This window comes from Danio aesculapii, chromosome 2 (assembly GCF_903798145.1).
Source record: "Danio aesculapii chromosome 2, fDanAes4.1, whole genome shotgun sequence".
Lineage (NCBI taxonomy): Eukaryota > Metazoa > Chordata > Actinopteri > Cypriniformes > Danionidae > Danio > Danio aesculapii.
In genome coordinates, this window is record NC_079436.1 from 7,019,472 (window position 1) to 7,041,516 (window position 22,045).

General features: G+C 36.4%; 1 protein-coding gene across 2 annotated transcripts in view; it reads left to right on the forward strand.

Moving 5' to 3' along the window:
• The first annotated feature begins 645 nt into the window (after nt 1–645).
• miga1 (mitoguardin 1) overlaps nt 646–22,045 on the forward strand; it is a 38,549-nt gene continuing 17,149 nt past the window's right edge. The window contains exons 1-8 of one of the 2 annotated variants that reach the window (XM_056471860.1): nt 646–730; nt 1,269–1,417; nt 7,881–8,049; nt 13,343–13,452; nt 13,553–13,688; nt 16,853–16,989; nt 17,579–17,699; nt 19,669–19,781. In XM_056471860.1, coding sequence (XP_056327835.1) covers nt 1,319–1,417; nt 7,881–8,049; nt 13,343–13,452; nt 13,553–13,688; nt 16,853–16,989; nt 17,579–17,699; nt 19,669–19,781 — 885 coding nt within the window. In that variant the 5' untranslated portion in view covers nt 646–730; nt 1,269–1,318. The remainder of the gene's footprint in view (nt 731–1,268; nt 1,418–7,880; nt 8,050–13,342; nt 13,453–13,552; nt 13,689–16,852; nt 16,990–17,578; nt 17,700–19,668; nt 19,782–22,045) is intronic. The other variant, XM_056471865.1, reaches the window with a different exon arrangement.

A 22,045-nucleotide genomic window follows, 5' to 3' on the forward strand; every position in this document is an offset into this window, starting at 1 on the left:
TGTTTTGGGTTCTGTCAACGACAATCAAGTTTAAAGTGCAATAAGTGTCTTAAAACATTTTATGATGCAAGCAACACAGCAACAGCAAATAAAATCGATAATTCATGTTTTAAATTTAAAGTGTCAATTTAAAGCGACAATTTGTCACTGTTTGCACCAAGGGAGCCCCAAATAAAATCCTGCTTAGGGCACCCTGAAGGCTTGGGCCGGCCCTGCTGGTGGGACACTAAAAGGCACGCCTCCCACCCCTCCCGATATCCAGCTAAATTGCACTGTTACTCGTGTGATATTGCTCATATAATACCAACAAAAAAAGAATACTAGTAGTTTGGATTAATTTAGCTTCTAGAATTTAACAGTTTAGCATTCCTTGTTTTTGAAATGAATGATTAAATGAATGAATGCTGTTAGACGTTTTTCCTGAAAGTATTTTTTTTTTTTACAATATTAACAAGCCTACTTGCGCCATACTATTATATAAATATATAAAATGTCATTTTTAACTTTCACTTACAGTATGGCTGAATTCTCCTTTTGTTGAATGAGTGTACTCTCATGCGCTCTCTACACGGTTTACTTAACTTTTATTTTGAAAGCTCAGCTGTGTCACCGGAAGTGAATTCCAGATTTACGGAGTGTGTTTGTTTCCACGTGAGCTCACAGCCAGACACACGCAGTTGTTGTACTCTGGTAGAGGACATATGGTGTGTTCCCGAAAAAGGGGATCAATGTAAGCAATACAGCACGTTTATATTTTTGATCACATCATAACTCACATTCAGTAACTTATTATTTCTGTCAGAATACATGACGTTGCTCGTTATTAATTTATTTGCTTATCAGAATTAATCGTCGAGTTACGATAAAATAAGGTTAAGTTAGTTTTACATAAAGGTCAGACTGTTTTCGCCTATCATGATTGCTTTGTGTTTTAAACAAGTAGACCACCTTGCTAACATGACTGATCTTTAACCTCTAAAAGACTTGCTTTACGCACAAGCCTGTTATACTGTTTGTCAAGAAGCAATTTTTGTTTGAGATATAATATTAATAAAGAACCATCACTATAATATGAAGAAATAATAAATGAATTGTTAAATAAGAACTTGTTTATTTATTTATGTGTCTGTGATAGTGAGTGAGTGAATGAGAGAGACAAGAAAGACCCGAGTCCCAGCTTAAATCAGTGATTCTTGCCTGTTGGACATTTTCCTTTACATAACACCGACATTTAAATCTTAAAAAAGTTTTTTTTTGCTTTGTTTCAGGTTGTATTGAAGAAATTGAGAATGGGCCGTTGTTGAAGGATTGTGGCATCATGAATGAAGACGTGTTCAGAAGCTCACACTTGCCAATAAAGCTGGCAGCTTTGCACTTTCTGGACCTTCCACTGTCAGTCTATTACTCCCTTCCACAGGTAAACTGACCAACATCCCAACTATGCTTTTGAATCCAAGACATTTTTTTCAGCAGCCAACACAAAATTGTCAATAAACTATTAAAAACAGTAGGGCTTCTTCCAGGGGCGTCACTAGACCCAATTCACTGGGGCACGTGCCCCAGTAATTGCATTGAGATATGATTTACTTCATATGCAAGTGTATTAATTAAGAGTGGTAATTCCGAAATAAAGACGTTATTCTGCAACCGAACCAATGCTGGTGAAAGCAATGTGTTTAATCAAAAAGCAAACTGATGCATCTCTGCGTGTGCGCAAAGAACAGGCGCACCTCTTGCACGCGCTGCTCTGAGAGTCCCTGTAGTAAACATGCGCGCCAAAAAAGACGGCTACCTGCTTGTTACGCGCTGCTCATTCCTTGTAAAACCAGCATAACAGCTTTTTTGTTTTGCAAGTGGACAAAACTAAAGTTTAAACAATATGATGGTGATCTTACTAAGCGTGCCTCCTGATAGATTTTTTTGTTTGAAGCAAAAAGGAGGGATGACGAGTCAGGGAGGTAAGACTTAACAAACCTAATTATCTGCCATGTGTCAAGTCTACAACAGATAATCCTATAACACATCTTTTTTTTTTTTTTTTTTTGTATTTTATTGAATTGTCAATAGAATTTCATTAAAATGAAATTAATATTTATGCAAAAGTAATTTCTTAAATGATCTTAGCATCACTCCAGTTGTCTTAACATTGTTTTCCAGTTACATAATTATATGTATATAAGAATAATAATATGTATATAAAAATAATGTATAATAATAGGAATACTTTTATTTATAATTATTTTAAAGATTATGACTTGAGAATATAATTTTACCTCAGCGCTGCACTTTTCTCCTTCGCCCTCGAGCTGAGTTCAGGTGATGGAGTGTTGTGAAGTAGTTAAACTATTCTCAGTTTAATGTACAGTGTCAAACTGGCACAGGAATATCAGTATATTAATATAGGCTTTGCTAAAAGGCTGGTCAAATGTCTTTTTTTACAGAAGCTAACAGATGCGCATCAGACTGAAGCTAACAGACTGTGCAATCGATTATCGAATAATCGTTCTTTTGTTTATTATTTTATCATTTATATTGTCAGACAGCTAAAAAATTTCACAAAATGTGTTAAATCAGCTGCACAAAGCGATTGGCGTGCTGAAAATCCTATAAAATTGATAGATATAAAGATTTGACATTTATCGTGATAATTATCCATATCGCCCAGCCCTAGTAGTGATTAAAAAAATATGGGTTTGGGTGGGCCAAATGTTGTTATATTTTGATGTCAGTTGCATCAAAAGGCCTGCGGGCCGGCAATTTGAGACCCCTGGTCTATGGAGACTACAGTGTTCATTTGTGCATCCTAAAATTTTACTTTTATAATGCCCTCTAGCTACTCACAGGTATGCTGTGAAAACTTTAATGGCATACGGCTGCTTCTCACTCAGGGCTGTCTATGTTATGTTAGACAGACCCCCCTCCGATAACATGTACAAAGGCAGAATGTCAAAGTGTTTCTACTGACTGCTTTTGTGAAGTCTGATTATATATAAAAAAAATTGAATTATAGATATTATCGCTTTCACCTCATTGTGAGCCACAAGGCAAATATTGCTAAATTGGAAATCTTCGTGTGCTTCTGCAAATCTGTTCTGGTTAAAATATTTATTGTCTTTTTACATCTGTAAAAAAATTTATAATCCATTATAGACAGCCATAAAATTGTGTAAACCTGATATTTCTTTTGTCAAGACCTTACTTTCTTTGTAGAAGGACACCCCATTTTTTTCCATTACTTAGCATAATTTTAATTTTTTAGGGTTAGTTTGGGTTAACTGTGCTCCACTTATGTTCTGTATGTTCAAAACCAGCAGATTGTGCCATGCATTTCACGTCGCGTACTTGCCTCCGTGAAGCTGGCACCCCATAAAAATAAATAATCCCCAAAACTAGTGCTGATTTGTGCCGCAAAAACCAACGTTTGTGCTGGTTTGGGGTCTAAGCATTTTTTTTGTTCGTTTGACGTCACGGTAGGGCAGCACGATTAATTATTATTAGCAATAAAAAAGATTTCCATCTCGATTCGACCCTACACGAGATCTTCATTCAGCTTTTCTATGATTCAGCCAATTAAGAGAAGCATAAAGTAGGGCTGCACGATTCTGGCAAAAATGTGAATCACGATTTTTATTTATTTTTTTGCTTAAAATCAAGATCACGATTTTCTCACGATTCTGTAAATGTAAAATAAAGGGTAATATAATTAGCCTATTATTATTGTTAATTCTCAAACATATGGTAAAACAACAATAATATTAGGCCTATGTGTAGGTCTACTGTTGCTTAAAATGCAAAATTTTGTATAGGCATTATGGTGGACTTGAACAGACTTTCAGTATGTCCTGTTTGTTAATTCACAGTAAATTGATAACATAAGAATACAACTATTCATAATGCACGCGCGTGTTCTCGGTAGTAAACAAACAGCTTGTGGTCAGCTCACGTGTGATTTTGCGGCCGCGAAACATCATTACATGAAGACATAATAATTGGCTGAATCGTAGAAAAGCTGAATTAAGATCGTGTGTAGGGTCAAATGGAGATCGTAATCTTTTTTCGATTAATCGTGCAGCCCAAGTGTAAAGGCAGACGCACAAGTCTTCACAGCTACGTGGACACCTCCAAAGAGCGTTAAAAGTGTCACATACTGTATTTATAAGGTATAATTCACCCCAAAATGTAATTTCTGTCTTAACGTAATGTTGTATTCACAGCCACAAAATCACACATGAGCTGACGCATGTTTACTACCAAGAGGTCTTCTTTAGCGAATAGAACCTACATAGGTTGTGAATAACAGGTATTAAAGTTGTAAATAACGTTCAGATTGTTGCACAGAGCGAAACTACAGTCATTTTAGAACTTTTTCCACCTTTTAATAACCTCTCAGTTTTATGCAGTTGTGTAACCTGTACAACTGCATATAAAAACAAACTCAAATCTTTTAGTTGTGGGGAACTAAAAATTAAAAAAAATTATAAAATAATGTGGTTGTGTAAGTGTACAACCTTGAAAGGAGCACCTTCTTAAAGCCCCATTTGATTTTATTACAGCACTCAGTCTTTTTGAGTACGAGTTTATCAGCATGTCACATCTTGACTTGTACGATGTCTGGGCCATTCCAAAACTTGAATTTTCTTCAGGTGAAGCCATTCCTTTGTTGATTTAGATGTGTGCTTAGGATCGTTATCATGCTGGAAGATAAAGATCCTCTTCATCTTCCTAGCAGAAGCTTGAAGCTTTTCTTCTAGTATTGACTGGTATTTAGGACTGTTCATCTTTCCCTCCACCTTTACTAAGACACCAGCTCCAGCTGAAGAAAAGCAACCCCAAAGCATGATGCTGCCACCACCACGCTTCACTGTGAGTTTGGTGTATCTTTGGTGCAGTGTTGTTTTTGCGCCAAACATACCTTTTAAAATTATGACCAAAAAGTTCAAACTGGGTTCATTGGACCATAAAACATTTTCCATGTGCTCTTGGGAGAATTTAGGTGGGCCTAGATATTCTTTGTAAGAAAAGGCTTCTGTCTTGCCATCCTTTCCCTCAGCCCAGTCTAATGAAGGATACAGGAGTTTGTTGTCACATGTTTTACACAGCCAGTACTTGCCAGAAATTCCGTAGTGTACTTGCCAGAAACATCCATAGTGTACTGGTCGGCGTTGCTGTTTCTGGTCCTGTCTTGTCTGTCCTGTCTTATTTGCACTAAATCAGAGTACTCGCGGTGTCTTGAATTTCGTTACAAAGGTCTTATTTTATTAATTAATGTTTGCCTCCTAGGGTTAAGTTCATACCATAACAAAATTAACTGTTACTAATGTAGGCTAATCAAAAATTCATGCAGCGTAATGTTGAGTGCACCTCACGCTCCACGTCATAGCAGAAAGAACTAATGCGTGCTCACCCATTACTATGGGTACTAGGCAAGTGAGATACAGAACAAGATAGTCGCTAGCCTAGTTTGTCGGCTAAAATGAGAAAGTGTCGGTTTAATCCACTGTGGCCAAGGAAACCGATTTACGTTTGGGTCAAGCCTGTGCCAGGAAATCACTGTGACGATGGGTGTTATGGCCCTGGACTCCTTCGGTTTCTGAAACAGCTTTGGCTATCAGTAATGAAGAAATGTCTACATTAGAAGCATTGCCACCACAGCCAAGGAACATCCAATCTTACTGTGGCTCAACACCAACTCTGCGGGCAGAGGTGATGTGGGTCCTTTAAAATCTCTGAGCACCACTCTTACACATCGAATGAGAACATTATAGAGGTTTTCAAAACCATGTAGTTCCTGAATCAGAGGTTGCAGCTAGATTCTCGTGTGGAAGCGACAAAACTGCATATATTACTTAATTCAGATTGGCTCCTTTTATAACCAAAGAACTGACTGACCAGGTCAATAAGGCCAACAGGTTTGTGGTCATGTTTGATGAGGATCTCAATAAGATGACGAAAAGTAAGCAGTTGGACCTTCATATCCGCTACTGGGTGGACGACCATACTGTTGCGGATGTATTGAATATAACTGACAATTGAAATAAAAAAATGTTTTATTTAATTCAAGTAGCCCACTTGTCTATTATTATTTTCTAGGGTTCACAATTTATACAGATTTGACATTTCCCCTCACACTTTTGTAAGAATGGGTATGAAGTTGTCATTGAATTTGATTTAAAATAGTATTAAAAAGGGCTTAAAAAGCCTTGAATTTCATTTGGAGGATCCTGGGGGTAAATGCACTGCACTAAATGTTGCACAAACCGCACTTTGCGCTCTTATTCTTATTTTATTTATTTTTTTTATTTTAGTTTATCTTATTTTATTTTGTTTTCTAAATTTAGGTTATTTGATGTAGCACCTTGGTCCAGGAGGAACATTGTTTCGTTTCACTGTGTTCTGCCCTGTATATTGTTGAAATGACAATAAAGCCATCTTGACTTAAATTCCTGCAACTTCTTTAATGTTGCTGTAGGCCTCTTGGAAGCCTCCATGATCAGTTTTCCATTTGTCTTTTGATTATCATTAGAGGGATGTCCAGTTCTTGGTAGTGACACTGTTGCTCCATATTTTCTCCACTTGATGATGACAGTCTTCACTGTTTTCCGTGATATATCCAATGCCAAACATTTTTTGTACCCTTCTTCTGGCTAACGCTGTGGTCACACTAGAGTTTGTGCGTGCGAAATTCTGTTGTACGGCGCTGCGAAAAGGGGCAGGATTAAACAAGATGATTAGACATTTTAAAAAGTGAGCGATTGGGTCATGTTTTACATTTCTATCCAGAGATGTCGTGTTTTCATCCTCAATTGGTCTCACGCAGTCAAGTGATGCGATTGTGCAGGTCAAAGTTCACCAAGCTTGAACTTTCCAACTGCGAAACCTACCGCACAACCTTTCATTTCTGGTTTGACGCATTCGCGTGCGTATGAATGGAGGTTTATGGGGAGAAAAGTGCAATGTAACCGCAGCTTGAGACCTTCGAATAATGAGATCCCTCGGATGCTTTGGAAGCTCTCTCTGGACCATGGCTTTTGCTGTAAGATGCAACTAGGAAAATGTCAGGAAACGACTACTAGGACAGCTGAACTTTATTGTGGGTTGATCAAAGGCACTTTAAATGATGACAGGTTTATACTGACTCCTATTTAAAAATGAGATTGAATGTGATTGTTTAATTTTGAACACAGCCATATCCCCAGTTATAAGAGGGTGTGCAAGCACATTATTTTAGTTTTAGTTCCTCGCACCTAAAAGATTTGAGTTTGTTTTTTATGCAGTTGTACAGGTTCTAGTTTACATCAAAGGTGGAAAAAGTTCTAAAATTATTTACTGTAGTTTCATTTTTTTGCAACACAAAACCTTTTTAAAAGCATTTTAACAGGGGTGTGTAGACTTTTTATATCCACTGTAGCCTTAGATGCTGACAGGACAATAAAAATAAATAACGGCAGCTCAATTTTCACTCAGATATTATATTACATGTTGGAAAATCTGTGGCAGTCATGGATAGCTATTCTGTCGCAGCCAAGATAAACAAGACAACATTGTTTGCTAATAATAGGCACGGTGACGTATGTTACACAGTGTTGTTTTGAATTAGCGAAAATAATTTTTAATAATTAAGTCATTTAATCAAACATTATTTGACTATATTAATACTATATTGATCAATCTTGTGTCTAAAGATCAGACCAAGCCAATGATGGCATACATCCAAATGCCAGCCAGTCAGCTCCAGTCATGTAATCCTGGCTGTCATCCTGTTAGACTGTCTCGCTCTCTCCTTACCTCCGTTTCTCATGCTGATCTCTGTGTGTTTTCAGCTGAGCAGTTGATCCAAAGTTTAACGTTGCCTTATGTCTCTCCAATCCCTCTCTGAGCAGGTGAGTCTGAGCACCGGCACCAAGAAGCTTTTTGCCGCTACCGCCTTCGGTGCGGTCTCCCTCATCATCATCGCACGACGCTTCAGGAGGAGGAAAGGCAAGAGGAAAGCCAATTCTCCAGTAGAACAGGAAACGTTTGAATTCCTCACCACCATCCACCTGAGTAAAGGTAAAAACGGATTGCTTGCAAGCAATCTGGAATTATTTTACAATGTGGTCTACTGTATTCTTACTGGTAAAAAGCAACTTTCCAAACTCGTATTTCAGATAAATGCTGCGTTTTTTGCTTATCAAGTAAAAAAAAGATGCTGGAAATTCTGGAAATTGAATCTACTGTTTTCAATGTTTAAAAAGTGTTTAGATTTTGGAATTAGAATTATGTCGCTTTCATAATTTATCTTACTGACCAGGTAATAATAACAATTTATTATTAGGGGCCAAGCACCGAAGGTGTGTAGGCACCTATTGTATCCGTTCCGGTTCTTATTATTATTCTTCCGCCTTCCTCTTCTTCTTCTTCCGCTTTGGAAGCCTGTGGCAGCCCTATGAACTGTTTGCGGTGTTTGCGCAAACTTTGCACACTGATAGAGGACAGTCTGTTCTTCCACCACAACAAATTTGGACTCAAAAACTCAAACTCTCTAGCGCCACCACTTGTCCAAAGTTTGACCTATGTTTATCATTATAACTTTTGAACCGGCTACAATCAAAATTGTAATTTCCTCTGATTCCTTGGCTCAAGTTGATTCAAACGCACCCTGTGACGTAATTTTCTGTCATAAAATTTTTTTCGCTATTTCGTATTTTACGTAAAACCTTTTTGAAACTAACTCGTCCTAGGCTGTTTGTCTAATTTTCACCAAAATTGAATCACATGATCTAAGTTCATAATATAGTTGATCAAAATTGCCTTTCAGACAGCGGTTTAGCAACCTTTGACTACATTTGTTCTCTTTAAAAGGGAAATACCTAGCTAATACGTAGCTTAGATTCACATTAGACAAATACTTTTAATTAAATTTTTTCTTATTTTTATTTATTTATTCATTGTTCTATTGTTTATTTTTTAGTGTAAAATAATTTCTTATGTTTAAATGCCAAAAACTTTTTTCACTTATTTTAAATCCAAAGAGAAATAGACTATTGTTGTTTTTATTATTATCATGTGCTGTATTATTTGGTTACTGAGCAGCAATAAATAACATTTTTCACAAATGACAATTGTGATTTTTCTAAACTAGTACTTTTAGAAAACTAGTGTTTTGAGATTAATGAATGCATAATAATCGTGATAACCGTGAGTATTCCTCAGGCTATAATCGTACAACCAAAATCTATAATCGTTGCATCCCTACATAGTTTGTGAATTTTTCAATTGTTATTATATCATATCTCAATTTTTGACTAGTAATGTGCATTGCTAAGCACTTTAATGCCGATTTTATTTATTCATTTAGTATTTAGATTTTTCGAAGACTCTGATTCCAGATTTTCAAATACCTTTATTTTGCTTAAACTATACATCAATGGAAAGCTTATTGAGGTCTTGATCACACCGAACATGGTGTATGCATTGAGAGGAATTTTTTAAAATAGTTTACTAACGGCCGCAAGCATTTTGTCCGCTACTCATCCCCCCTGCCCTGCGCACCTCGCGTGTAAACCACCTGCTGTGAAAAACTAAAAAAAAAGTCAGTGTTAGTCAAGTCTTTTTTCATTGTCCAAATCAAATGAAAACAGAGGCGGGGTTTCCGTTGAGGTGACAGCAATGTTTGTGTTTGTGCTGTTTTCAGCAAAGAGCTTAGAATCACCAAGTGGCGACACACAATAGATTGCAACAGCAGCACCCAGCAACAGCCCCACGAATCTGCCATTGTGGACTGAAAGCGATCAGCCGTCGGATCTTATTGTTGTCACTATGGCAAGCAACTGCTTTGTTTTTTATTTATTTATTTATTATTTTATTTATTTATTTATTTTTTCGAACAAAGTATCATACATAAAATATCATTAACAAAAGAATTTCAACATGGTCGAAAATGGAGTGGGATGAAGCACAAGCTTATTATTTTCCCACCCCATTACCACATACATCGTTCGTCTATTACTTAAACTTATTTCTTCCTTTACTTATCTCTTCCTTTCGTATGAACACATTCTATCCTTTTGACAAACTATATGTTTGGTTCCATTTTGTACCCGTATACCTTAACATAAACCCAGAGAAAAAAAACAAAAAACAAAAAAAAAACCTAGTACTGCAAATAGCCATTAATTAAAATTTCATCATACCTTTCTCTTTTTATACCTTTTCAATCACCTTCATCGTTATACTCCTTTAATAATATATATTTATACAACTTTTTAAATTGATTATTATCCTGACATTGTTTAAGAGTCAGATCTAGACTGTTCCATAGTTTTACACCACAGAAACTATGTTGTCTTTCAGTGAGATGTTGTATTTAAAAAGCACATTAAAGCTGAGATACAAGCTGAAAGACAACAATACATTACTTACTATCACAATCATCAGCACTTTTATTTTACAGACTTGTAATATGCTGTTGTTCTATTGAAATTTTCATTCCACTAGCGGCATCTAGTGGCTGTTTCCCAAACAACAACAGATTGTCGCCTCTTGGTAATTCTTTGTTCTTTGTTTTCAGTAATCTGGAGCTGTATGACTTCACAAATTGGGAATATCACAATGTTATTAAATATTACAGTTATAACAGTAGGCTCGCACACAATACACAGCTGATTCAGTCGTTGCCTAGTGACATAAAAAGAGCACAGTGCACTTATTTTTTGTCAACAAAAAAATTTCCACCCCCTTATTCTGCCTCCAGATGATTCTAAAATATAAATGTAAAAAAAAAAATGCACTTGGCTGATTTTGTGGTTCAGTGTCACACATTTCAAACAAATTATTTTAAAATAATTTGTAAAATAATAATGTAATTTTGCCTGTCATTTGTTTTCATTTCAGAGAGTGACAGTCAAAGAGTGCCTCACTGTTTGCGGTGTTTGTGCAAACTTTGCACACTGATAGAGGACAGTCTGTTCTTCCACCACAACAAATTTGGACTCAAAAACTCAAACTCTCTAGCGCCACCACTTGTCCAAAGTTTTACCTATGTTTATCATTATAAATTTTAAACCGGCTACAATCAAAATTGTAAATTCCTCTGATTCCTTGGCTCAAGTTGATTCAAACGCACCATGTGACGTAAATTTCTGTCATGAAAATTTTTTCGCTATTTCGTATTTTACGTAAAACCTTTTTGGAACTAACTCGTCCTAGGCTGTTTGTCTGATATTCACCAAAATTGAATCACATGATCTAAGTTCATAATATAGTTGATCAAAATTGCCTTCCAGACAGAGGTTTAGCAACCTTTGACTACATTTGTTCTCTTTAAAAGGGAAATACTTAGCTAATACATAGCTTAGATTTACATTAGACAAATACTTTTCATTGAATTTTTTCTTATTTTTATTTATTTATTCATTGTTCTATTGTTTATTTTTTTAGTGTAAAATTATTTCTTATGTTTAAATGCCAAAAACTTTTTTTCACTTATTTTAAATCCAAAGAGAAATAGACTATTGTTGTTTTTATTATTATCATCATGTGCTGTATTGTTTGGTTACTGAGCAGCAATAAATAACATTTTTCACAAATCACAATTGTGATTTTTCTAAACTAGTACTTTTAGAAAACTAGTGTTTTGAGATTAATGAATGCATAATAATCGTGATAACCGTGAGTATTCCTCAGGCTATAATCGTACAACCAAAATCTATAATCGTTGCATCCCTACATAGTTTGTGAATTTTTCAATTGTTATTATATCATATCTCAATTTTTGACTAGTAATGTGCATTGCTTAGCACTTCATTTGGACAACTTTAATGCAGATTTTATTTATTCATTTAGTATTTAGATTTTTCGAAGACTCTGATTCCAGATTTTCAAATACCTTTATTTTGCTTAAACTATACATCAATGGAAAGCTTATTTAGGTCTTGATCACACCGAACATGGTGTATACATTGAGAGGAATTTTTTAAAATAGTTTACTAACGGCCGCAAGCATTTTGTCCGCTACTCATCCGCCCTGCCCTGCGCACCTCGCGTGTAAACCACCTGCTGTGAAAAACAAAAAAAAAAGTCAGTGTTAGTCATGTCTTTTTTCATTGTCCAAATCAAATGAAAACAGAGGCGGGGTTTCTGTTGAGGTGACAGCAATGTTTGTGTTTGTGCTGTTTTCAGCAAAGAGCTTAGAATCACCAAGTGGCGACACAATAGATTGCAACAGCCCCACGAATCCGCCATTGTGGACTGAAAGCGATCAGCCGTCGGATCTTATTGTTGTCACGATGGCAAGCAACTGCTTTGTTTTTTATTTATTTATAAAAAAAAATTTTTTTTTCGAACAAAGTATCATACATAAAATATCATTAACAAAAGAATACATTTCAACATGGTCGAAAATGGAGTGGGATGAAGCACAAGCTTATTATTTTCCCACCCCATTACCACATACATCATTCGTCTATTACTTAAACTTATTTCTTCCTTTACTTATCTCTTCCTTTCACATGAACACATTCTATCCTTTTGGCATATCCGACAAACTATATGTTTAGTTCCATTTTGTACCCGTATACCTTGTAACATAAACCCAGAGAAAAAAACAAAAAACTAAAAAAAAACCTAGTACTGCAAATAGCCATTAATTAAAATTTCATCATACCTTTCTCTTTTTATACCTTTTCAATCACCTTCATCGTTATACTCCTTAAATAATATATATTTATACAACTTTTTAAATTATTATCCTGACATTGTTTAAGAGTCAGATCTAGACTGTTCCATAGTTTTACACCACAGAAACTATGTTGTCTTTCAGTGAGATGTTGTATTTAAAAAGCACATTAAAGCTGAGATACAAGCTGAAAGACGACAATACATTACTTACTATCACAATCATCAGCACTTTTAAGTTTATTTTAGACTTGTAATATGCTGTTGTTCTATTGAAATTTTCATTCCACTAGCGGCATCTAGTGGCTGTTTCCCAAACAACAACAGATTGTCGCCTCTTGGTAATTCTATGCTCTTTGTTTTCAGTAATCTGGAGCTGTATGACTTCACAAATTGGGAATATCACAATGTTATTGAATATTACAGTTATAACAGTAGGCTCGCACACAATACACAGCTGATTCAGTCGTTGCCTAGTGACAAAAAGAGCACAGTGCACTTATTTTTTTGTCAACAAAAAAATGCGTGCACCTCGCATTCGGTGTCATCGCCCCCTTATTCTGCCTCCAGAATAATGGTCCAGTGTCACACCTTTAAAACAAATTAGTTTAAAATAAAGTATGTTTTTAAAATGTGAAATAATACCATTGCGTAATATAATTTTGCCTGTCATTTGTTTTCATTTCAGAGAGTGACAGTCAAAGAGTGCCTCAGAACTCAGAGAACCCCTACTCGTGTAATGTGGTGTCCGGTGCCCTGTACAGCAAGCTTTCTGGCTCACTGCCAAGTCTGGTCTCTGTAAGCAACATTATCATTTTTGGAACGTTGAATAATATACCTGTGACTTAAGTTGCTGAAGTTTCACAGTGAGATGTTGTAATGGTACGTGTTCTCTCAGGTGAGGAGCAGGCACTCCTCCAGCAGCTCCACGTGCGCTAATGTCTCCAATTGTTGGGAAGAAGCAGGAGACGGCGCTGACGTCTGTAACCTGCTCAGTCTCCCTGTCGCCACACCAGAGAATCTCTACCTGATGGGTAAATCCAGCACCCAGCATCACTGACACTGTCCTCATTATAAACACGTGATAGCCCAAGATTCAGAAAGCATTCAGTTTCATTTTTAAAAATTCCTGTGGAATCAAAATACATTTTTAGGTGGGAGTATCAATATGTTTGTCATAAAGAAACACTTCCTGTTTGTCACAAAGAAACTTTTTTTTTAAAAAGACTAATTTTAAAAGTCTCCGCGAGTTAAACAGAACAATCCATTTAGCCGATTTCTTGTTTTGGGGCCTGTTCCATAAACCAAGCTTACAGAAAAAGCCAGGCTTATTTTGGTAAGTCAGGTTTATTAATGGCGGATTCGATTTCATAAATCAAATTAGCGATAGTTCAAACTCAGTTACTCTGGCAACTTATGCAGGGAAACTAGCCTGGTCAGGGGCAGGTTAACTCTAAGGCTAAGTCTTAAGTTCAAGCTTAATCAAAGTAATGTTAAAGGGCACCTATGGTGAAAAATCTACTTTTAAAGCTGTTTGGACAGAAATGTGCGTAAGTATAGTGTATAAACTGTCATATTGAGGTGATATAAACACACCCAGTCCTTTTTTTCAAACTTAACAACATAAAAATGGTGGACCAATTGGAGCTGTTTTCAGATCGACCGCAACTTTACGTAGGAGAGCGGTCCCCCCGCCCACCAATATTGATTGACAGCTGCGCGCATTAACATGTCCGGTAGTCATGTGTATAATCATATAATCAAGACAGGACGAGCGCAAAGCAGCAGGGAATAAAAGGTCTGTTCAGTTCGCTAGGATCATTAATCATTATCAAGCGTGATCAAGAGTGAGTTTCACAAGTTTAAAATGTTTTTAAACAGAGCACGTGTGTAATGAATTACAGCGATTCACTTCAGATGCACTTAATCAGCACAGCCGCGTGTCAGAACATTATTTGTGCGCTTATGCAGGTCCAAAACATATACACATTACTTAATACACACAGGATGTACAACAATACACAAATGTCTTTACATTTGAATGAAATTAACGATTAAATTGTTACTCGAATTATTATTTTCTACATAAATATAAAAACCACTTCCTCCATGCCTTTTAATTTGTTATTATTATTAGTAATATTACTTATTATATGCATCTTTATATGTTACGATTTGTCCACCTGTCTGGTTTTAGATTTGTCTGCATAACCTGCATTTCGTTGCCTTGTACTTGTACATTTGTGATGACAATAAATTGAATCTAATCTAATAACCATATGGGGCATAAGAACAGGACATGTGTTTGGAAATAACTCAGTTTTTTGACCACACTTCATTATTAGCTTTCATTTATTCGTTTTCTGGAAATTAGAACTGAATTTAGAAATAGTTTTGAAACAAATCTTTGCGCTTAACAAACGAAATAAAAAATGTAGGCTAATGGATGTCTTCAGTGGAGTGCGTACAGAACCGTTTCCTTATCCACAAAAGTAAAGGAGTAAAGAGTAAAAGTAAAGTGAAGTGAAAGTAAAGAGGCTGAATGGAGGAGGCTCGTTTTTATTTCACTAGTCTAAATGTAATTTGCGGTATTACAACTACAAATGAGACCTACATGCAATAGCCAATCAGCTTTCTGTTATTGAACTGAGTGCGTGCGGCGAATGTGACGTCATCGCTGTGATTGCGGAGGTTTGCTTTGGGTGTGCGCGACATGATTTCAGCTGGTGGAACTCACAAATTTTTTTGAGATTTGGCTGAACAGTTCACTTGGTGCCAAGTTTGATTTGAGTTGACTATGAAACACTTTGAAGAGATTTTGTCTGAAACAGGTATGACACATCTTTATCATCCGTCCATGCTTGATCATAGGGAGAACCAGATGACCAATAATTCTTGACTAGAAATTGCAACAGTCGTGAGAAAGGAGGAAAGTTTTTGTAAAATTTTGGGAAAAACCTGAGGGATAAGTTTGTTAAAACAAATAAAGAGGTGATAGGTTTTACACTGATGTATTTGTTACAATTTTGATTTTAAAACAATTTATAAGTTACAAACTATAATTAAGGAACAAATATGTCTTTGATAACTGGAAAGGAATAAATGAAGCTGTCAGTTTACAATTCACTGATGCCCAATTTCTAGGCTTAAGGAATGGAATATTGGACCATTATTGCCGTTTTACCTTATAAGTAGAGAGCAGAAACTAGCCAGACAGTAATGTGTGAATTGTTGAGTGGGCAAAATAAATAAAAAAAAAACATCAGTATTTTTAGTATGTGTTTTTTTTTTTTTTTTTTTTTTGCTTTTATTCTTGCCATAATAAAAAATATAATTGTAGAGCAACCCATGTTCTGTTGCCATTAATATTTAACTTTAATAGATAGAACTGTCTGAGATATGACCATAAGCAAGTGATGCATTAAAGTTTGATTTAAAAAAATCTTAAATGGTTATAAAAATCTTCATAATCATTTATAATAAATTATAAAAATAATAAAAAAAACTGTTCGTTTTAAAATCTTTAATGATAACAATGATATGACCTAGTTCCAGAAACTTTCTAATTCTCTGTTTATCCGTCTGATTTTACTGTGTTTCTTTTGACCGCCCCCTGTCATTTAAAAGAATATCTCAATGGTGAACGCGTCAAGTATAAAAACCTCATCCATTTTGTGAGGTGCGCACCCAGTCAGCGGAGGTGCGCGGTGCGGCACCAGGCGAAAGTATAAATCAGCCTTAAGATGTTTGCTTGTTTTTTCTGTAGTTCAGTGGTGCGTCTAACCTGCCTTTAGTAGTGTTCAATTTGAATACATTTATTTTACCACAAATTTTGTGATTTTGCATTTTGTCTTTGTGTATGCGTGTTTTTTATATTGTGATAAAGGTCTTAAATTTAATACTTAATGGTCTTAAAAAGGTCTTTAAAAGTCTTAAATTTGACATTATGATATCTGCAGAAACCCTGTAGATTGTTAAAATAGAGCCCAAAATGAGAAAATGAGTTAATGGTATTTGAAAGAAGTAGTCAATTATTACATGCTGTGTTAAATGATTGAAAAATGGTCATGACTTTTTGTTCATACAAACTGCTATTGAGATTTTTGTGTGAATAGTTTTTCAAAAATATTAAGAACTGTGCCAATAAATACACTCATTAATAAATGTCTGATGTATAGACGTATGTAATCTTTCACAGGAATGGAATTATTCGAGGAAGCCTTGCGGCGATGGGAGCAGGCGTTAACGTTCCGCAGCAGACAAGCAGAAGACGAGGCTAGCTGTTTATCCGTGAAGCTCGGAGCTGGAGACGCCATTGCAGAGGAAAGCATGGAGGTATTATCAAAGACTAGAATACACAAGACGTGTCACTCATATAGTTTTGAGTGGGGCAATGTGCAGCCGTCAATGAAGTCCCACCTTTTAGTACAGGAGCCAATCATTAATTAATATAGACTGAGGGTTCTCTGGGGGAGGGGCTTTGATCAGACTTGAGTTTCAACAGATTTTGTGTGATTCAAACATTTAGAAATGAAGCTGAAGAGACAGTTGTTGTTTCATTTCATTGGTGACTCCTAATATAAAATGTAATCTTAAGATTGGCAAGCAATTTTGGAGAATTTGATGTTTCACCATTCATTCCCCATAGACAATGCGAAGCAAACATTACAACAGTTGTCGCTACTAGGCAATGTGTCCATGGTTATGGTGATCATTTAAAATATATTTTATTTAATGACTTACTAATGTTGTATTTATTTTTCCTACACTATTTTTCCACATTTTTGCATTTAGATTCATAAACTATCTTAATGAGTAACACTAATAATGTAAATTATTAATGCTAGTCTGGTGTCTGGTCAAGCTGAGGATACTAATGTTCATTAAATGTAATATGCTTGTGGTTATTTTTATTCTCTATTAGGACATCATCAGTGCAGATTTCATCCAAAAGCTGGAGTCTCTGCTACAAAGAGCCTATCGCCTCCAGGAGGAGTTTGAAGGATCGCTGGGAGTGACAGACCCTACTACACATCCTGCTAACGGTAAGTGTTAAACTTATGTAACATTTACTGGGCTCTATACATCTGTTTCTGTTAATTTTTATCACACGGCTATCTGGAATATGTTTTTGTATATGGTCAGTGGTGACATTCAGTGGTATGTTATTTAAAGATAACAACCACTGAATAACACAGGCTCATCTTGGTACTTTCGAAGTATCTTGACTGTCAGTGAAAATGTTTAGATCTATATATAAGCTTGACTGTCTTGCTGTTTTTGACTGTTTGACGCTAATAATCTTCTGACTAAATAATATGTAGGTTATAAGGGTAAGTTTTTGTTTTGTGGCAAATAGTCATCTAAAAAGCATAATAAAGAACATCAATTCATTTGTTTTAGCAAAATAAAAGCCTTCAGTCTTATATACAACCCTCTGCAGTTGACGCCATCTAGGTCAGTGGTCCCCAACCTTTAAATCACCGGGACCGATTGGTAGGTTGCTAGGCAACCATCAATCGTTTTCTCAGAGAGGATGACAAGCTGACAAAGCATTGCTGTCATGTCTGATACAAGATTTATTTATGTAGAAAATTACAAAGCCCTGCAGTATTTGTGTGTTCTGTGTTTGTCTGAGATAATTAGTCTATCGAAATGTGTATATTCCATACAAGCTGAAGCTGATCGTTCAGTTCTTGTCATGTGACTCATGGGGCGCTCCTGGCATTCATTCAGGTGTGTGCATCTAGAAGGCGTGAGCACGTTAACACCGCTTGAGCGCGAACCTCCATTGGAAATAACGAACTTGCGTAAACTCTAGAAAAGACGCGATATGCGAACGGCAGCGAAAAGGCAGCCGTCATTTGCCATCTCCAGCAGTTGACCTTCTTGCACAGACATGGTGGATTCACCTGATTTGCTGACAAATGGGTTGCGGATCTATTACTTGGCAGTTCGCAGGTCCTTCACTTTTCGCCTTAGCAAGGAAACTTTCCAAAGACGTCTGTTTCTTACTCATTTTGCTGCTTGTAGGTTAAATTTGGGTGCTCAAGTGATCGAGATGCAAGCGAGAGAATAGAAGATTTAAAAGATTTTTCAAAATAAAAGCTTTTTTAAGATTTAGATAATAAAATAAAATGGAAATAATTAAGGATTTCTTGTGTGGCCCGGTACCAAATAATCCACGGACCGGTACCAGACTGCAGCCCATTGGTTGAGGACCACTGATCTAAGTGACTAATAATACGCAGATTAGTGTATGCTCCATTTAACCACTTTCCTTTCTGTCAGCTTTGGCTTTAAATAAACTATTATGGCTCAAAACAATGTTTTGTGTCTAATTTTTACATTTTGAGGCAAGTAGCCATGTAATAAGCGGTAAAAAAGGTACTTCCAGGTGGTTGTATTCACAGAATAAAGCCCTTCAGTCTTGCAACATATCTTGGATAAGTGTTGGACTTTATTCTGCAAAAACAACCACTTGGATGAACAGTTCTTGTGGCAATAATCACTTCAAGACTCTTGAAATAGGTCAAAAAAAGTTAAAAAGCCTTCACTAACATGGATATATTATTAAAAACGAGCTTTGCAAAAATGGCCTTCATCAAGGGTGATTAAATGGAAGTGAGTCTGGAGTTATTTGAACACTGAGTATGTCACATAACACGATTAAGTAACTTGTTAGTTCATCAAAAAAGAACCTGTTACTAGACGTAAAAGTGTGCACATCCTGCTTTGTGTTGATGGCGTGAGTACTGCATATTACTGAGGCTCATCTCATGTTCTCAGTCTGAAAAAAGAAGCTGGTCTCAGTCCAAAGTTTTTACAGTGTTTACCTTCAACAACCTCCCCACCATTCAAAGCATGCCAACCTGTGCACAAGCTCAAGCTGAACCTACATTCCTTTAATGCTGTTAAATTTCGCCACGTGACTTTGTTTTTAATGCTCTCTGCTGTTTTGGAATCGGACCAGCCATATAAGAAAAAGTGCACTTAAGTCTAATCTTCCCTTAGTTCTTCTGGCAGACAAGCACATGGATCTTTCCGTGCGGGAGGACTTGGAGGACACCTGTCTCAGAGATTCAATCAGCATCGCCTCGACAGATTCCTTCGTGTCTGCAGCAGAGGTGAGAGAGACGTCTTTGTGCCAGTCTAACCTCCCTAACAGGACACTGTACATCAGGAGTGCCCAATCCTGTTCCGTGAGATCTACCTTCTGCAGAGTTCAGCTGCCACCTTGATCAAATGCACCTGTCTTTGATTACCAAGCGCTCCTTCGGGTCCTACCTAATCCGTGGTCACGTTTAACTTTTCGCCCCATAGACTTCTATTCATACGCATGTGAATGCACGAGCAACAAGTTTCGCAGTTCTCTGCACTGCAAAGTTCAAGCTTGGTGAATTTTGACCGGTGAATTCGCATCACGTGACTGCGTGAGACCAATCGCAGATCAAAACTTTCCAAAGACGTCTGTTTCTTACTCATTTTGCTGCTTGTAGGTTAAATTTGGGTGCTCAAGTGATCGAGATGCAAGCGAGAGAATACAAGATTTAAAAGATTTTTCAAACTAAAAGCTTGATTAAGATTTAGATAATAAATAAAATGGAAATAATTAATGATTTCTTGTGTGGCCCGGTACCAAACAATCCACGGACTGGTACCAGACCGCAGCCCGTTGGTTGAGGACCACTGATCTAAGTGACTAATAATACGCAGATTAGTGTATGCTCCATTCAACCACTTTCCTTTCCTGCGTGAGACCAATCTCAGATCAAAACATGTTCCTCTCAACAGAAATGTAAAATATGGACCAATCGCTTGCTTTTTTAAATGTATAATCATCTTGTTTAATCCCGCCCATTTTCGCAACTCTAGTGTGACCACGGCATTAGTTGGTTATGATTTGATTGGGCACCCCTGCCGCACATCATGGCAGAGCTTCATTCATTCTTCTAGTAATTCAACATTAAATAGCTTTCGTTTGGGCAGTTTAACACTTTACTTCAGCTTAACACTGGCCTACAGAGGTATCAGATTGGGCAAATCAATGCATTGCAAATCGAGGAATAATTCTGTAATTTTCTGAATGCATTGCGATTCTCTCTTGAATCGATTTCAGCTTAGTTTTTACCACCAGGTGGCGCTGTATGCTGCCACACGCTGCCAGTCATTTTACACACCACTTGAACATAAAAAAATCAATAATAAAGTTAACGATTTAATGAAAATATTTAAGCTAATTACAAGTGTTGATTGTGAACTATTTACTTTAACCCCATGAAATAAAAGCTCTTGTGCAAGTACTTGTATGATTAAAAAGCTAAGGGGCTGATCAGTTGAAAAAAGTCAACTCTGAGTGGGAAAAGCGCGTTACGTCAATCGTGTCTTTTTCATTCTCCAATCAAATGAAAGAAGAGGCGGGGTTTCCGTTGAGGTGCCTGCAGTGTTTTTGTTGTCAAAACAACAACGGAGACTTTAAAAGATGAAGGAGAGACTTGTTTTAGATTAGATTAGCTTCAACTTTATTGTCATTACACATGTACAAGTACAAGGCAACGAAATGCAGTTTAGGTCTAACCAGCAGTGCTATAGCAGCAAGTGCAGGATACAGGTATAAGTTCCAAGATGTCCTGTCGGGTGTACGATGTAAAGGCACTGCTGTTCTGCACGAACAGACCCGAAATGAGCAGGAATAATACTGCAAAATTGCAGATACTGGAGAGACACTGAGCCTCGCGAACCGAACGCGCTGCCATCTTGTCTCTATAGATTGTGGTTCCTGTTTAGAGTTATTCTGTGCTGTATGAATCACAAATCTTGAATATCACAATATTATTAAATATTAAAATTGGATTAATATCCCCAGCAACACTGGCAAAAAGGCAGTGAGGTGCGCCTCATGTTTTTGGAATGTAAAGGCGTGTTCGATGTGATCAGCCCCTAAAGCACAATCTGTTGTTAAAAATTAAGCTTAGAATCGATTTCAAAAAATGAATCACAAAACGATTTATCATCCCAGCCCTAATATTAGATCATATTTGCTATCAACATCCTATCATACATGTAGTCTACAATTGTAAAAATTACATTGGCATTCTTTGTTTTTTGTTAATACATATTTTAACACTAAAACTATAAATTCAGTTATCGTTTTTTATATTTTGTAATTTAGTAACATTGTTAAATTAAACCCATATATCTATAGTACCCTGACTTTTGCTAAATGTGTACGTTTCATTTGAGCATTATTTTGTTTAAATTACAAAACAAAAGAGGTTTAAGTGTTTTTACCTTAAATTGCGATAATTTGGCTGTTTTTCTTCACTCCTGTGAGCGACTGTTGCCTAGCAACTTTCTGCTCACAAAAACATAACTTTCTGATAGCAAAAGC